The sequence below is a fragment of the Fistularia commersonii genome, chromosome 19 (assembly GCF_037954325.1).
Source record: "Fistularia commersonii isolate RoL2024-O1a breed Wild chromosome 19, RoL_Fcom_v1.0, whole genome shotgun sequence".
NCBI classification, from domain to species: domain Eukaryota; kingdom Metazoa; phylum Chordata; class Actinopteri; order Syngnathiformes; family Fistulariidae; genus Fistularia; species Fistularia commersonii.
In genome coordinates this window covers 13,319,261-13,334,470 of record NC_141302.1, presented here as the reverse complement: position 1 = coordinate 13,334,470, position 15,210 = coordinate 13,319,261, and the positions used below count along the sequence as shown (strand labels likewise).

Below are 15,210 nucleotides of genomic sequence, written 5' to 3'. Positions count from 1 at the left end.
CGTCCAGTCGCCCGACGTCCGGGGCGCCGAAGGTTCCGACAGCGCCGCAACCGACACGCTGGAGCAGGTCAACACTGCCGATATTGAACGCTTCCTGGCTCTCTTCCTGCGTGTTTCCCGTGCGCTGCACAAGGCAAATCAGTGCACAGGGTGATCCAATAGGTCACTCATCTTTATCACTAATCTTCTAGCAGCCCCGGAGGAAAGTATGGGAGCAGGATGCCTGAAGTTGAATAATCCAAATACTCTGGATTTTATTTAATCTGTGAAGGTCTATTTCTTACTGTGACACAAAAAAAATGAATCTGAACTTATGTCTTTGACATCGGCGCTTTTCGTGGAAGGCCAGCCCTTCGATCTCAGGAACGGCAGTGGATTTCATGTATCGCCTGCTTGTAAAGCCTGACTTCTTGGACATGGTTGGACGAGCAAATAAAACCACTGAATGGAATTGAGGGGCTTCATATTTGTGATGTCATAATATCTATGAAGCTGTTTTTTAACAAGAAGAACAGCAAGAGAAATGAATAAGTGTGGGATTTAAAATTTGGTACAAACTACACAAGGGTTTACCAAAGAGTAAAAGGGCCCCCCTGTGGGAAGTGAACCAGTGACCTAAACCCTGCCCCACAAGAAATCTGATGAATGAAAGTAAAAATATTCTGACATTAGCATAGCTCCTGAAAAGTAGCCTGAAGCAAGTTAAAGATGTCATATTAGTTGTGACAATCGATGCATTTGAAGAAAAACTAACTTGGAAAGGATGAACGTTAACATGTGGTCCCGGCCTGCGTTTGGGTGTCGGGCCGAGGAAGTGGCTCGCGGCTAAAAGCGGCTAAAATGTTTGTGTTTTGTTTCCGCGCCGATGCGGACCGAGGTGAGGGAGGGTCTCGGCAACACCGTGGGAAAGCAGTGCTAACGCTGAAACGCCAGCGTGACTCATCCTGGTCGTTCCTGACGCTGGGAAGGCAGTAAAACCTTAAAAAACCTGGGAAAGCGTTCAACTCTCAGCGGTCTTATCGCCTGTAGACACAAAGCCGACTGCTGAGAAGCGGAATGCTCACTGCATCGCTCGTCCTACTTTAATTAATTACAGTTGCTGGGAAAACCAAAAGAAAACTCAAATGACTCTCACAGTCCAATGACATGCATTGGAGTGCCTGGACTGTCCAGACGCGTGAATGAGAGGGTGAATGGTCGTACGTCTCTATACGAGGTGAACCCCAAACCTCGTCCAATCGTAACCACTACAACTACCCTGATTGCAAGATGGGCGATGTAGATGATGAGCGAATGAATAAAATTGAAAAAAAAAAAAAAAAAAGACCCCGAAACAAAACATCTTTACAATAAATCCCCATATAAGATTCGGTTAAGACTGACAAATGAGCAAAAATGTAATTAAAAGTATGAACTGGAAAACAGGAAACCACACACACACAAAAACACAGCATGAAACAAATAACCAAGCTTCACTTATCTTTGTCTATTCAAGGACCAATAATGTTGCAGAAATACATATATTTGCAAAATGTATCCATATAAATATGGATACATTTTACCGATTTTCATCAGGGCAACGGGTCTATAAAGACTAACAAGGAACACTTTTTCTAAAATTGGGAAGAAAAGAAAAAATATATGCGTTTGAGGTGGCTCATAGCGCCCCTAGTGGTCGGAGTTGGAAGTGCATCCAAACCAGATCAGCGTGGGGAGAGCAACCCCAGGTGTGCGCCACCGTGCATGAGTGTGCATGTGCGTGTGCGCGCGTCGAGCAGCGCATTAACCGTACCTGTGCCGGTCTCGCACGGCCCCCTCTGCACCTGCGCCACCCCGGGCAGCCCCAGCTGCAGCGCCTTGCGGCTGGCCGCCTTCAGCTGGCACACGTTGGCGTGCGTCCTGCCGTCGCTCCCGCACACCTCCTGGCTCAGGCGGCAGCGGCAGACGCCCTTTGAGAGCCGCTTGCCCGCCGGGTGCTTGCACTCCAGCCCGTCGCCGCACGGTAGGTCGTCCTTGCGGCCGCACGGCTCGCCCTCCACCCGGGCGCACACCAGGCAGCAGTTGCAGCGGTCCGGCACGTATCCGCCCGGGCAGCCGGGGCTCGGACAGGTGCTGACGTCGCACCGCTGCGGGCACCGGGCCGCGGGGTCGGCGGCCGCTTCCAGGCGCAGGAGGACGGCGGCGAGCAGGAAGATCCGCATGGTCCCTCCACCCGCACCTTCTCTAAACAGCTTCCAGGGACCGCCTTCCGGCGCTGCGCATCACTGGACCAGGATCTCCAGGTGGACGTCGCCGGTCGGAGCTGCCGCGCGTAACCGTGCCTCCCGACGCGGGGCAGGAGTTTGATTTCCCCGGCGGGTGGTGAGCGCCTCTGGCGGGCCGCCGGGGCCGGAGGAGGCGGAGCGCTTGCACGGAGGCGCGGTCTGGAACCGGGGGGCCCCCAGAAGTGTCCCCCCGTTCGTCTCCACGAACTAAATAAAGCAGTTGGATTTAATCAGATTTATACATGAATGCTGCTCTCTAAATAATAACCTGTTGTTGTTGTTGTCTTTTTTTTTTGTATTTAAATTGTTTTTGCTTAAGCCATCCATCTGGAATAGACCAGTGTAAAGTCAAAGCCCTTTTATTTCGATGTTTGTTTGTTTTTTTTGTATTAAAATTGAAATGTATTTTTTTCCCCTTTTCTTTTTCGTATTTAAATTGTTCTTATTCCAAGGACAAGACCTGGAAAAGTCAAAGTGATTTATTCTTATCTTTTTTTTTTATTACATTTTTAAAATTTTAATTGTTTTTTGATTTAAATTGTTCTTGCTTAAGCCACCATACATCTATACATATTGATTAGGTGCCACTTGTTAAACAAGTCCTACTTGTTTATATATATTGTTAACACTCTATTGTTTATTTTTAGTTTTCCATTTTTGGTAACTTTTCTGACACTGTCCACTTTCTGCTATGAGTGGTTGAAATTTCCACTTTGTGTAATGATTAAAAGAATATTCTATTCTACATCTAAAGACAAAATTTGGAAAAGACTAGTAAAGTCGAAGTCCGTTTTATTGTCAATTTCTCAACATGTCTGACAGACATAAAGTTAACAAAATTATTATAATGAAGTGCATGTTCAGAGTAAAGTGCACAATAATCATTTACCATAAAGTATAAAGTGCACGCGGATACAATCTACTGGCGCTGAGGTGAAACGATGATGGATATTTAACTGCATAAAAACTGAAGTTTATCAATAAATGTAATACATGAATTTCTGTTTAAGTCAGCGCAAAAATCCCTGTAAATCTGTAAGTAAGATCACACAATAGTAACGTGATGATAGCAGGTGTAAAAATAAAGTGGATTTAAAGGCATAAAAAAGTCAGTATTTAGTATATTACACTAAAGCAGCATCATATATTTTACTATAACTGTGCATAAATAGTCACATTTATTTCTTGGTTTGATTTTTTAAATATGTAATATATGTAATATATATATATATATATATAAAATCTTTTATGAATCCCCCTTGGGGAAATTCCTTCTCTGCAATTAGCCCATCATGGATGCACCACCAGAGCCAGGGGATACGTGTCTTGCTCATTGAAAAAAATGCGTTTTACTCATAGGTTACCAGTGTTGTTTTTGTCGCAACGCTGTCTGGGTAGTGATGTCATAAGGTTGGCTCGGTCCAGTTAATTTTACCGTATAATGCAAATCTATGTCATCTGTGCAACCCTTTCCATTTGGACTCGAGAGACGTGAGCAAGGAGGAGAACGCTGAAAACAGAAGTCCATATGATTTTTGAAATGTAGATGGACAAAGATGAAAGAGTCGGCAAAAGTCTGGGTTAAAATATATTATAAATTGTTTTTTGTCGAGAATTCTTTGTGTGTTTTTAACAACACATGCTAGTATGAGACACAGAGAAAAGCATATTATGTATGCCTATTACTGTAATTTCCAGACTATTGAGTGCACCTGAATATAAGCTGCACTGGCTGATAACTGAATAACTAAATATATGTGTACATATATAGGAGGCACTTGTCTATAAACCGCAGGTGTTCACGTTGTAACAAGACCTATTTACCCAGAAACATTTTAACTAAATACATACTGGTAACATCCACAAATACGTACTGGAAATGTTTTTTTTTTTCTGAACAGTGCCTATAACATGGCTGATGAAAAGGATTAATAATAAATAACACAATGGAAAAATCCATCCATCCATCCATTTTCTTTCCCTGCTTTGTCTGGCTGCAGCTGATCGCTATCTTCGCCTTCCTCCTACGCAATAAAATCATTGAAGTCGTCTTCTTCAGTGTCAGAATTGAACGGCCTGAGAATTTCACAGTAATTTTATTGGTCCAATGGGACGACGATAAATGCTTTTGCGGCATTTGCCCCCCAAAAATCCATAAATTAGCCGCATCATTGTTTAAGCCCCAGGGTTCAAAACATGTAAATAAAGTAGTGGCTTATAGTCCAGAAATTCCAGTGGTCCTTCCAAGTGGCAGGTCTCAGACTAGGCTGAGATTTTTCAAAAAGACTGTGGATCTTACACGTAAAGACTTTGAAAACATTTAGAAAAAAAGTCCTACATTCTTTCAGCAACTATTTCCCACCAATAGTGTTTTCTGCAGATATTTTCAGAGCCTATGCTATTTCAGTACATCACTTTTCCCTCTCCACTCGGTCGCGATATGTCACAGAGCTGACATCGTCCAAGCAGGGCTGTTTTGCCCACAGCGCCACCATCCGCTCCTCTTTCTGGATGCTCCAGATTAATTTGGACGTCCTTTGCCGCTACTTTGACGTCTCTGCTGCCAATACCGCTCCGGCGATTGTTTGTCCACCAGGTTTCCTTTTACAGTTTTGTCGGAGCTCATCTACTGGTAGTTGATTGTGTTATGTAACTGAAAAGACTTGTGATAATATCAAGCATATTTGATATTGTTGTAAGCCCAAGACTAGGAAAAGACTGAGCTAGGACTGTGCTAAGACTGCAAGATTATAGATCTTATACTTAAGGACCAAGATGACGTCTTTCTGGATCGTCTTTCGATGCACCTGGGCTGGTGAATTTCATTTCTGCTTGAATTTCATTTCTGCTTGGTTGGGATTAGTAAAGTCATCTATCAATCTTAACTAACATGAAATTCCAACAGTTTCTTTATTCTTAATTACATCAACAAAACAAAAGCATATATGTACTTTTCGGTATGGGTTTTTTTCCTTTCGGATTTTGTCCAATTTTGTCCAAAGAACTCTTAGGTTACCACTGGGCCCGCTCCCATTGCTATTCGGGTACCTATCACCTAAATTGCCCGTTTGACCGCGTATTGCGTTATTTTTGAAAAATATTCTCACAACAGACCCCTTTAGAGTCCAGATCGGCCACTGTGGCTCAATGAACCTCCTGGTGGTCGTCTCTGGCAGCGCAAGCGGCGGATCTATCCCGTCCTTGGCAACAAGTGCCCCTTGCGCAAGCCACCTGAGGCTCCAGTGACCTTCCTGAACCCGTGCAGCCTGCTGCGGTGCACACCTCCCTGGGTGTCCGCCATTGGTCAGTCAAGCAAACATAAAAAAACGACCAGGCTTTCAGCGCCGGCCTGCCCGGAGCAGAGGTCGGCAACCTGTGGCTCTGGAGCCGCATGCGGCACTTTGACCCTCTGATGTGGCTCCCTGTGAATTTTGAAAATAATTAACGCGTATTTAATTACAATTAATTTTAATTTAGTTTGTTCATTTTTAAACGTCATTTATGATTGAGGATTATGGTGAGCTTGTAACATCCTAAATAAGAAGTGTTGAAAATTTTTACGTCTCCTAATAAGCGACGACACGTGCCAGTAAAAGGATGACAGCACACAGAGGACGGTATTTTTCGTTTGCTGCCTAATTTACATGAGTTTTTTTTTTCATAAATACAAGAAGGACTCAAATAGACATTGAGTATTTTGATTAAAAGTAACCTTCAACCCAACATCTTATTTCAGAGTACAAAATATTTTGTCGCATGCAGATATGTAATTTCATTTTCTCTTTAGCTGTTCATTGATTTAAAAAAAAACACATATTTTATTTATACATAGCATAAGGCCAAAAAAAAAAAGAAACATTAAATGCCGTGTAAATTCATTTTAAATTTCAAAAGGGTTGTGTGGCCCCGGTGATTTCTTTACTGTGCGGAAACAGATCCAAATAGCCTTTTGAGTGGTAAAGGTTGCCGACCCCTGACCCAGAGGAAGGCACTCCAAGTGCAGGAGGACCTTTTTTTTTTGACAAAACATGAAGTCATTTACTGCCGTCGCAGCCACCCTTGGTGACGCCTTAAACTGCCTCCACCTGAGTGTTGCCTCAAATAAACCGCAAACGAGCAAACTATGAGACCACAGAAGCATTGCAGACTGCAAGCGAAAAGAAAGCTGCATTTAAGAGAAAATACCAAGATTCCTTCCTTTATTACGAGTTCACTGCAACAAGTGTCACATAAGCTCCACAACCGCTATGCATTATTTGCACTATGATATAGCGCAAAATCATTGTAATTGCCTAATATATAGTGTAATCATTGTATTCAGATTAAATACTCTAAACTAACAAAAGTTTTCATTATTTGAACCCCCGCACCTTTAACTGTTCCCCTTACAAAAATGGTTGGCAACCGTTGATCTACACATCTTATCTTGCATGGATGGTTGTGCGGGCGGGTTGCAGCCTATCCCGGGGTTCATCCCGGACCTGTCGCCGTTCTGTCACAAGGTCACATATGGAGTCATACAACCAGTCACGTCTGGACAACATCGTCTCCACTGAACCTACTGTATGTTTTTGGACCGTGGGAGGAACCCGGAGAAACCCAACACGGATACAAGGAGACTCCGGACAGAAATGTAGGAATCCAACCAGGCACCTTCTTGGTGTTAGACAGAGGTGCTAACCTCTGCATTTTTATTTTAATATATTGTTGTATTTTTGGGGCGGCATGGTTAGCGCTTCCATTTCATGAGTGAATGGTGACCAATCCAGTGCGAGAACCTCTCCCCCAGCTCTGCATGAAAGACAGGTGACATGGATGAGGAATGAATGTTGAATTCTTAAAAAGTAAAAATCCAATTTGACAGTCACATATTTCTGTTCTCGGTTGGATTTGTTTTACCAGGTTATTGGAGTTATTGGCTCAGATTGTTTTTTTATTCAAAAATCGCTTGTCATGGTTGGCAACAACTGTATGTGTGTTACTAGTTTCTTGAGCTAAGCAATCATAAAACAGTTGCGAAGAGCCACTAAGTGAGGTACGCAGTTCTCCTGCCTCATGGTAGGAGACGCTTGTGATTCCAGGGATTCTTCTTGCGACTCGACAGTTGCAGAATACAGTGACAGCAAGCGACGGTTAGCGAGTCAAGTGCAGCCATACATTATATTTTCTTCTCCTCACAGAACAAGGACGACTTTGTTACCTGGGAGTGATCTCTATTGAGTCAAAAATACTGACGGACAACAAGTACAACTTCCGATCAAGTTATCGATGCTATGTTCAGAAGGCATTGACTTCATTTATAAGGAAAGACCATATCTTTTTTTAAATTAAATGTGAATTTTTTTGTATGTGTGAGGAAAGCTGATATGAGATTTTAAACATAACCTGTTAACTGCTGCCAATCAACTGGTGAAGAAGCTACTCTGTCAGGTTCATATGTTTGTAACGTCTGATTGTGATGAAGTCTGTGTCCTACCAGCCATGAACCTTGTCGCATGTCACTGTTGATCAGTTTTTTGTCAAAAAATGCTACTTCTGCAGTAGCAGGATGTTGTCATCCTTGTTGGAGAACATCCAGCATCTCCTGCCTCTGCTGTTTCTTCAAGCAGGCTTCACTTGTTTCCCGAGGACCTTTTGTATGCTTGTGCAGGAAAACTGTTGGCATAGCATTTAGCCTTAGCGTATGTTTAGAACTGCTAGCTCTTTCAGCAGCTTAGCTCGGCTAAATGCATTTGTTAAGACGCGGCAAGAACACCATCCCGGATCCTTAGGAAGTTGTAAACGTCCCACTCTTCTCATCTCTTCTTGTCATTTGCAAATCTGTGTAGACTAGCATCTGTCCCTTTGCTTCCCTTGGACTGGAAATGGCATCCGAAAGCAGCACAATGTGGTATTATTTCCATATACACACCATACCAAACAAAAGTTAATACTAGCAAAAAGCCATAATGCAGTCTCCATACGTCATCATTAAAATAATGGCTAAAATAGGTAACCTTAAAATCTGTAATAAATAGATTGTGATTTTCTTTGTGCTTTTCTAACAACTCATTCTAGAGACAAACATTTGAGCATATTTCTGCAAATTAGTCCTGCCAGTCGAGGTACTTTTTAAATACCATCTGAAGTTAAAAAGACGTTTGAAAACAGAGGCTCACAACAACCTGGAGGAGGTTGGATGGAAGGAATGAGGTCAATCTTGAAGTAATTCGAGCTGTGAGGGACAGTGAGGCGCAGCAGGTGGCTGCAAGCACTGTGAAAATGCTGGCGAATATTAAACAACCATCGTATAACCAGCTACAACCGGAGCGTTGTTCAAGTCCCTGACGAAATGGAACAATCTAGCCAATTTAGAACAGGAGTGGTTGAGAGCGAGAGCTGCTTTTTTTATGGATCGCTTGACCACGATGACATGGAGGTGCGTCTGAGCTGTCTCGGCGGAAATGTCATCCCCGCCTCTGAGCGGTACACTGAAAACACAAGAGCGGGGAGATTATGAATATGTCAGGAAATGACCTAATACGACAGGAAATTACCGGGAATTTATCTATACAGAGACCGAGAATGGAACCTTGTGGGACGCCACCTGACAAAGACTCCTTGTATGACGTGGACTGGCTCGCAGAAATAAAAAAAAGTTAATACACGAGAACCTTGGCTTACGAACAATGCTAATCACAAATAAAATTGGCCTATGAGCAATTTTCGAATCGAACAGCAAACAAACCTTAGCAAAAACTCCCAGACTTTAAGCGCGTTGTAGCATAGCGGCAGCCTTGCATGCTACTTTGCATTGTTTACATTGTTTATTGATGTGTTCTCTTGTTTGAATTCTTGTTTTCAGTAAGTTAGCCCTCATTATTGCTCCCCAAAATGTCAAAAGTGCTGGTGCTGTTAAGAAGTTAAGATTTTCAATCGATTTGAAGAAGGAAATAATAGCTAAACGTGAGTGCAGCGTTCATGCTACAGATCTCGCCAAGCGCTACGGCATGGCCACATCAACCATCTGTACGATCCTGAAAAAGAAAGATACGCTAAAGACGGCTAAAAAGGGGGACTACGTTAACAAAGAGGATCTCTCTCGTCTTAGAAGTAAAAAAAAGTGATTGTTAATGAAAGACAGCAGACTGGAGATCGCATTAGCGAGGGTCTCACATGCAAAAAGGCTTTACTTTAGTTGACTTGGTGAAGGAACACCGAGTACAAGTGCTGGCAAGATTTTACGAATGTAGTCAAAGAATAAATTCAATTCATAAGCTGAGGATCTACTGTACTTTGAAAGGAACAGGATAACTCCATTTCCCATCTGGTATAATAATGTCTCGGGGTTTATTGCATGAAATGGTCTGATCAAAACTATTGTCTGCTTTATGGACAGTGGTATTGAGGAAAAGAGGAGGCAAAGCTGGAGGCAGCAGAGATGAAGATGTGGCTGCTTTCTTTGGGAGTGAGGAGGATGTTAGATGCTAGATGTTCTGAACTTAGAGATAGTTTGGACATGGACAGAGGAGGGCTGGTGAAGATCTGGGTAGAAGGATGCTGCCAGGAAGGAGGTCAGGAAGTTGCTTGGCTTGAGGAGGCAGGTGATTGGCTGTGGCTACCCTTGAATGAAACAGCTTAAGTGGAAAGACAGGACTGTAATCAGAATTGAAGTTTTTGTGATCTTTGTAGCCTTCAGCGAATACGTTCAGACTTGGTCCCCAAACTAAAATCTAAACTTTGCAATGATGAATGTATGACTGAGTTTAGGAATGACACATTCTTGGGGGAGCTGCTTCCCCATAGATTTGGTTGTTGTTGCATATCTTTTTGGCAGTGCACTGGAAAACTCTGAAAACTATTTTAAAGAAGGATGTTATTGTATGAATGTTCCCATTAAAGGCCTGATCCTAGACTTGTCCTTGCCTCCTACGGTCACTGGTCAAGTCCAGACTTCCAGAGATGTTTAAAATAATCTGACTAAACATAGGAATAATATCTTTAACTTACTGCCAAATAAGCTGCAATACAGACATACATGCCTGGAGTTTCAGCGGTGATTCAAATGTGACCGAAGCCATCAGGAATGATGGGCCAAGCAACATAAACAAGACCTGGTCTGTAAAATCTTGAAGTTTCACTTCAGTCCAGAATGACCTCACCCTGCAGAAATGCCTCTCCCAGGATCTTTAAGCCGATCCTCACATGGTATACGAGCGGGAAAAAAACACACGGTCACGTGATGGCGAGGAGCAGCGGCAGATGGAGACCAGTTCTAATGGAAGCCGCAGAGGGGACAACAGGTCACTCAGGTTTGTTTGGCCAGACGAGAGGCACATGTATCTCAGCCAGCCATGGGTGTGTTTATTTGAAGAAGTCTCACATGAAGAAACGCAGGCCTCATTTTTCAGCAGGACTACAATCTTAGTCGAGCTTATGGAAGGAGGAGCATAATATTTTCTCAGGTCATTTCTCCAGCTCTGTTGAAAATTTAAAATATGACATTCATGTGATGGATGTTTGAGGAAAAGGTCTATCAAGATTTTATACCGTAAAGTCCAGCAGATAAGCCGCTACTATTTACACACGCTTTGAGAAGTGCAGTTTTTCTTATGAAGCAGCTAATTTATGGATTTTTATAGGATAATTATAATAGCTTCCTTCCACTAACACGGTCACAGTGGACAAATGAAACAGTTTTAATAAAACAGTTTCATCTGGTGCTTTTTGCACACATGCCTATCATGAAAAAAAATGCAGAAATGCATTTGATACAGCTTTCAAGTTGAAAGTGATCAGTGTTCTGAAAAAAAAAAAAAAAAAAAAAAAAAGCATTTGCATTATGTACTGGTGGTTGTGATAGTTACCACAATTTAATGGTTTTCCAAAAAAATCTTTCCTGTAACATCTTGCAGTGTTAATAGCTCATGTTTCAAAAGGGGACACCTGCAGCTTATGGACAAATGATCGGCCTTTATATGATAAATATTATGGCTTGGCGATGAGGTTCTGCGGACGAAGGTTGCCCTTCTCTGGGTTTGGAAGCAGGGCAGTGGAGTCTGTGACCAGAGGCGAGCTTTTTGAAAGCCGGGTGTAGGAAGTGGGACTGATCGGAGGGGATCTTGCGTCTGTTTATAAAACGTGGGTGTCATTAAAGCAGGTGAGAGGTCTGAGAGGTTGGCCAGTTATTTTGGCGCAGATCAAGGTGGTGCGCTCAGGGGGAGTCCTCTCGTGTTGGGTGATGGAGTGGAACCAGCAGGTGAAGGTCATTACATTCTCAATGGATTGCGTTATTGAATGTGGTTAAGATTGTGCTGCTAACCTCAAAAGACAGCTTCCTGAGCAAGTGCTGCCATTGGTGACATTTCTAAGATTAGGCACTGGCCATGGGCTCTGGCCTGGTTTTGCCTTTCAAGGTCCAAACTACATAATTTTGTTAATTCTCCTGAGGCCTTTACAGTTGAGCTCTGGCTAGGACACAAACCTGTTAAACAAAAACTCATGGAATATGTACTTCATTTTCGCACATGGTATTCTGCATTTAAAACACTTGGTAGTCATGCAAACCCCGATTGGACTCCCCCAAATGAGCCCCAACCAAACCTAGACATACACCCCTCCCTACTGGCCTACACATGGTACATTCCAAGTTGCCTCACCAACAAACCTCCATAATCGATGGCTGGAATGCAATACCTCCTATCTGCAAATTTTTCGATTTTGGGTTTCTGCATTGAATGGTGAGAAATGGGATGGCTCCACATTTTCAGTCTATCTGCAAGATAATCCCGCCCTTTCTTTTGACATAAATGTCACATGGCAAAACTCCTATGTGCACAATGAGGCAGAAAAAATTAGGGAAAAAAAACACTGCATTGTCAGTGGTAATATGTTTTTAAATTATAACATAGAAATATAGTCTGTGAACGATAGAATATTCTTGAATATCTTTAACAAAGACCATACTGTAATCAAATGAAACGTTTGTTTTCATTTCTTGAAAAAAGTGTTTTTTTTTCAGATAGGAGGTTTTGCATTCCAGCCATCGCATTGATTCTCCCACATCCCATCTGACCTGCATGAAGAAGTAGCCGAAGCAGAATACCGTATGTTTAACAGGAAACAAACCCAATAAATGATATTGAAATGAACTGCTGTGTGTCATCCCTAACCTGAAAAATTCAAAAACTAGCACTGAGCATAGTGAGCCTTGGCTTTGCCTCCTGATGCTCACAGAAAGATTAAAAATAAAGGGTAGTGCCACATGGTCATTGACAGATATCCTAGCAAAGTTAGCCATAATCCTGTTAGCCACCCTGGTGGAAATTAATCTACACTATGAGCCTCTTGGCTATGTACATCTCACTAAAATAGCCAAGGTTCACCCAATGGCCAGAACATCTCCACATGATCTGATAAGCTAAACCCAACAGTGGCTAGTTTCTCCAGTTGTTTGTTTCTCTAGGACATCACTTGTCAAGAGTCCGTGCAAACATGAAGTGGCACAGCAGAAGAGATGTGGTTATGAGCGGTGCTTCCAGAGGAAAGGAAGAGCCTCAGTGATGAACAAAACATCTTCTTGGCAGCGCAGTCAGATGCACCAGTGGAAAGTACAGAAGAGATAATGGCTGATTTTAAAAACAAAAGGGAGGAACAATAAGGGAAATAGGCGAGGCACTAACAAATTAATGCTTTCACTGGTCACAGTATGTTATGAGCCTCCCGGGATACTTTGGTGAACTTCCAGAGCTTAAAGCTCACAGATGTAAGTGGATAAACGATTGAGACTAGATCTGATCTTTTAAAAATAACGAGTTCAGAAGACCTATAATTTCAACCATTTGACCTCTGAAACCAAATAAAACTGACAAAAATGCTGAGAACAGTAAAAGTAATATAAACCAGGGTGAATGAGGTTCTCCGTCACAACAAACACTTGAGTCTGAAAGGACATACGAGATCGTGAGAACTCAAGATTTATCCGTGGATCTCCAACAGTGAGCGACGACAAGTGCTGCCTCAAGCGCTGTTGTGTTTGTTGTGTAAGAAAACCTCACCAAATCGATGAGGCACAGTTTCAAACTGGTATTGAAGTAGGTCAGTATGTTTAAACTTCCCCGAAGGTAAATGTCCTTTTGGTTGCAAAAAGACTTGAATCGCTATCAAAACCCAGCGAAGTCTGATATTAAAGGATTATAAAACAGATGACTTGTCCAAGATAGCGGATTATGATAAACATATGCTGTGCAAATATACAAAAAAAACAGAGGGCCTCTGTGTCCAGGGACAAACCTCTTACTAGGATTGATTGAGGGTCACAAAGTTTAAACTGGACGCTCTTTACTACCAGGTCACTCATGAGGAGGAAATTGTGCAAACAGTGCAAAAGAAAGCAGTCACCTAACAAAGAAATCCCAAATTTCCCAAAGAAGTGGTACATGGGAACAACATGGACTCACTGTAGACAATGGAAGCACCGGCCATAAGAACATGGACAGGAATTGCAGAAAACAAACCAGGTGGGGACGATCAGGACAAATCCATCTGAGGAAACAGGTGTAAACAATGAGACCCCGACCAAGAGTTAGTTGCTGGGCAGCTAGTGTAGAAGTATTTGAAAATGCCTTTGAGCCTGGGAAAATGCAACACCCGGACAGGAAGCGTCTTTACATATGCATGTGTTTTAGTTAATTACAAAATCACATCGCCAACTACTGGGCTGGTATGTGTACTACAGCGCTCGTGGCGTTTCCTCCTTCACCGTCTTCCTGCGAGGCATTGCTTCTCAAATAGTGCAATGACCCTGTGGAACATGCTTATTTTTGCTGTACTAGAATAGAGTGTAATTGCAAATCCACAGGTGCGCTCATTGTCAGAGTGTGGTGTAGGTTTTTTTTTTTGTTTTGGTTTGTTTTTTGCACCGAGCATGCTCACACACAGCACAGAGCTGGAGTCAAAAAGTCACCCAAAAGCTATGACAAGGAAATATGATGAAGCAGAAGTAGCGCTTGGCAGTAACACACCAGTGTGTTTACTGTGAGCTGAGAGTTGCAGTATCATGACTGCAAAACGTGCTTATTGTAGCCATTACTCCTGACGTCCTCATTTTGGTGAAAAAAAAAAATCTGCATAAACAGTTTCATTCATTTTTGCTTTGTAGGTTAAAGAGCTTTATAAATTGTGCTACTGAGTTCGTGTTTCTGACCAATTTAAATGTGTTATTATTAAATAAATCTTTTCTGATTACAGATGAAACAGACTACAGACTAAAAAACAATGTTAATAAAGTTATTCTTTGTTGCAAGTTGATCTATATTTTTTTTTCTTTTCTTTACTATTAATAAGGATACAATGTTATGCAGAGCTGTACCTATAACAATTTTATAGAAAAATGATACAATTTACAGTTGCGGTGAGTGGGGGGGGGGGTAATAGAAAATAGTTGAGAAGCACTGCTGTAAGGTAACCAAATTAACCACTTTAACCAAAGCTAAACTATCTGAGTTTGATTCTGATGACGCCAGAATCTTCACAATACATGCGCTTATATATGTCATTCTGAAATCTGACACATTATAACCATATAAAAATGTTTAAATACCTGATACATTAGAGTATCTTGGTGCTTGTAAGAGCATCTAACAAGACTTCACCGGTGTTTTTATAACATCTCATATATCTTTCTGCATTAACGCACCACACTTTTATATTATCATTCAAACCCACATCGATTGTGGCGGTTAGCTATGTCAGGGAACATGGGTGTTCTGGGGGTCTTGTGTGGTTTACTGGATTACTACACCATAGGTTGGCGACTATAAGTCCTGTTGGCGACTTTAAAATCCTGCTCAGATTTTGCAGAGGTTTCACTTTCACTGCTTTTGATATTTAATGTTTTTATTCCAATGTAGCTTCATCGTAATGCGTGTATTTCCAAAACAAAAAACCCTGACAGCACAATTACTTT

General features: G+C 42.1%; 1 protein-coding gene across 1 annotated transcript in view; it reads right to left on the bottom strand.

Annotated features, from left to right (window-relative positions):
• The window catches only part of htra3b (HtrA serine peptidase 3b), a 29,246-nt gene extending 26,735 nt beyond the window's left edge, over positions 1-2,511 (bottom strand). Inside the window, exon 1 of the mRNA XM_086166403.1 lies at positions 1,793-2,511. Coding sequence (XP_086022529.1) covers positions 1,793-2,201 — 409 coding nt within the window. The 5' untranslated portion in view covers positions 2,202-2,511. The remainder of the gene's footprint in view (positions 1-1,792) is intronic.
• Between the last annotated feature and the right edge of the window lie 12,699 nt (positions 2,512-15,210).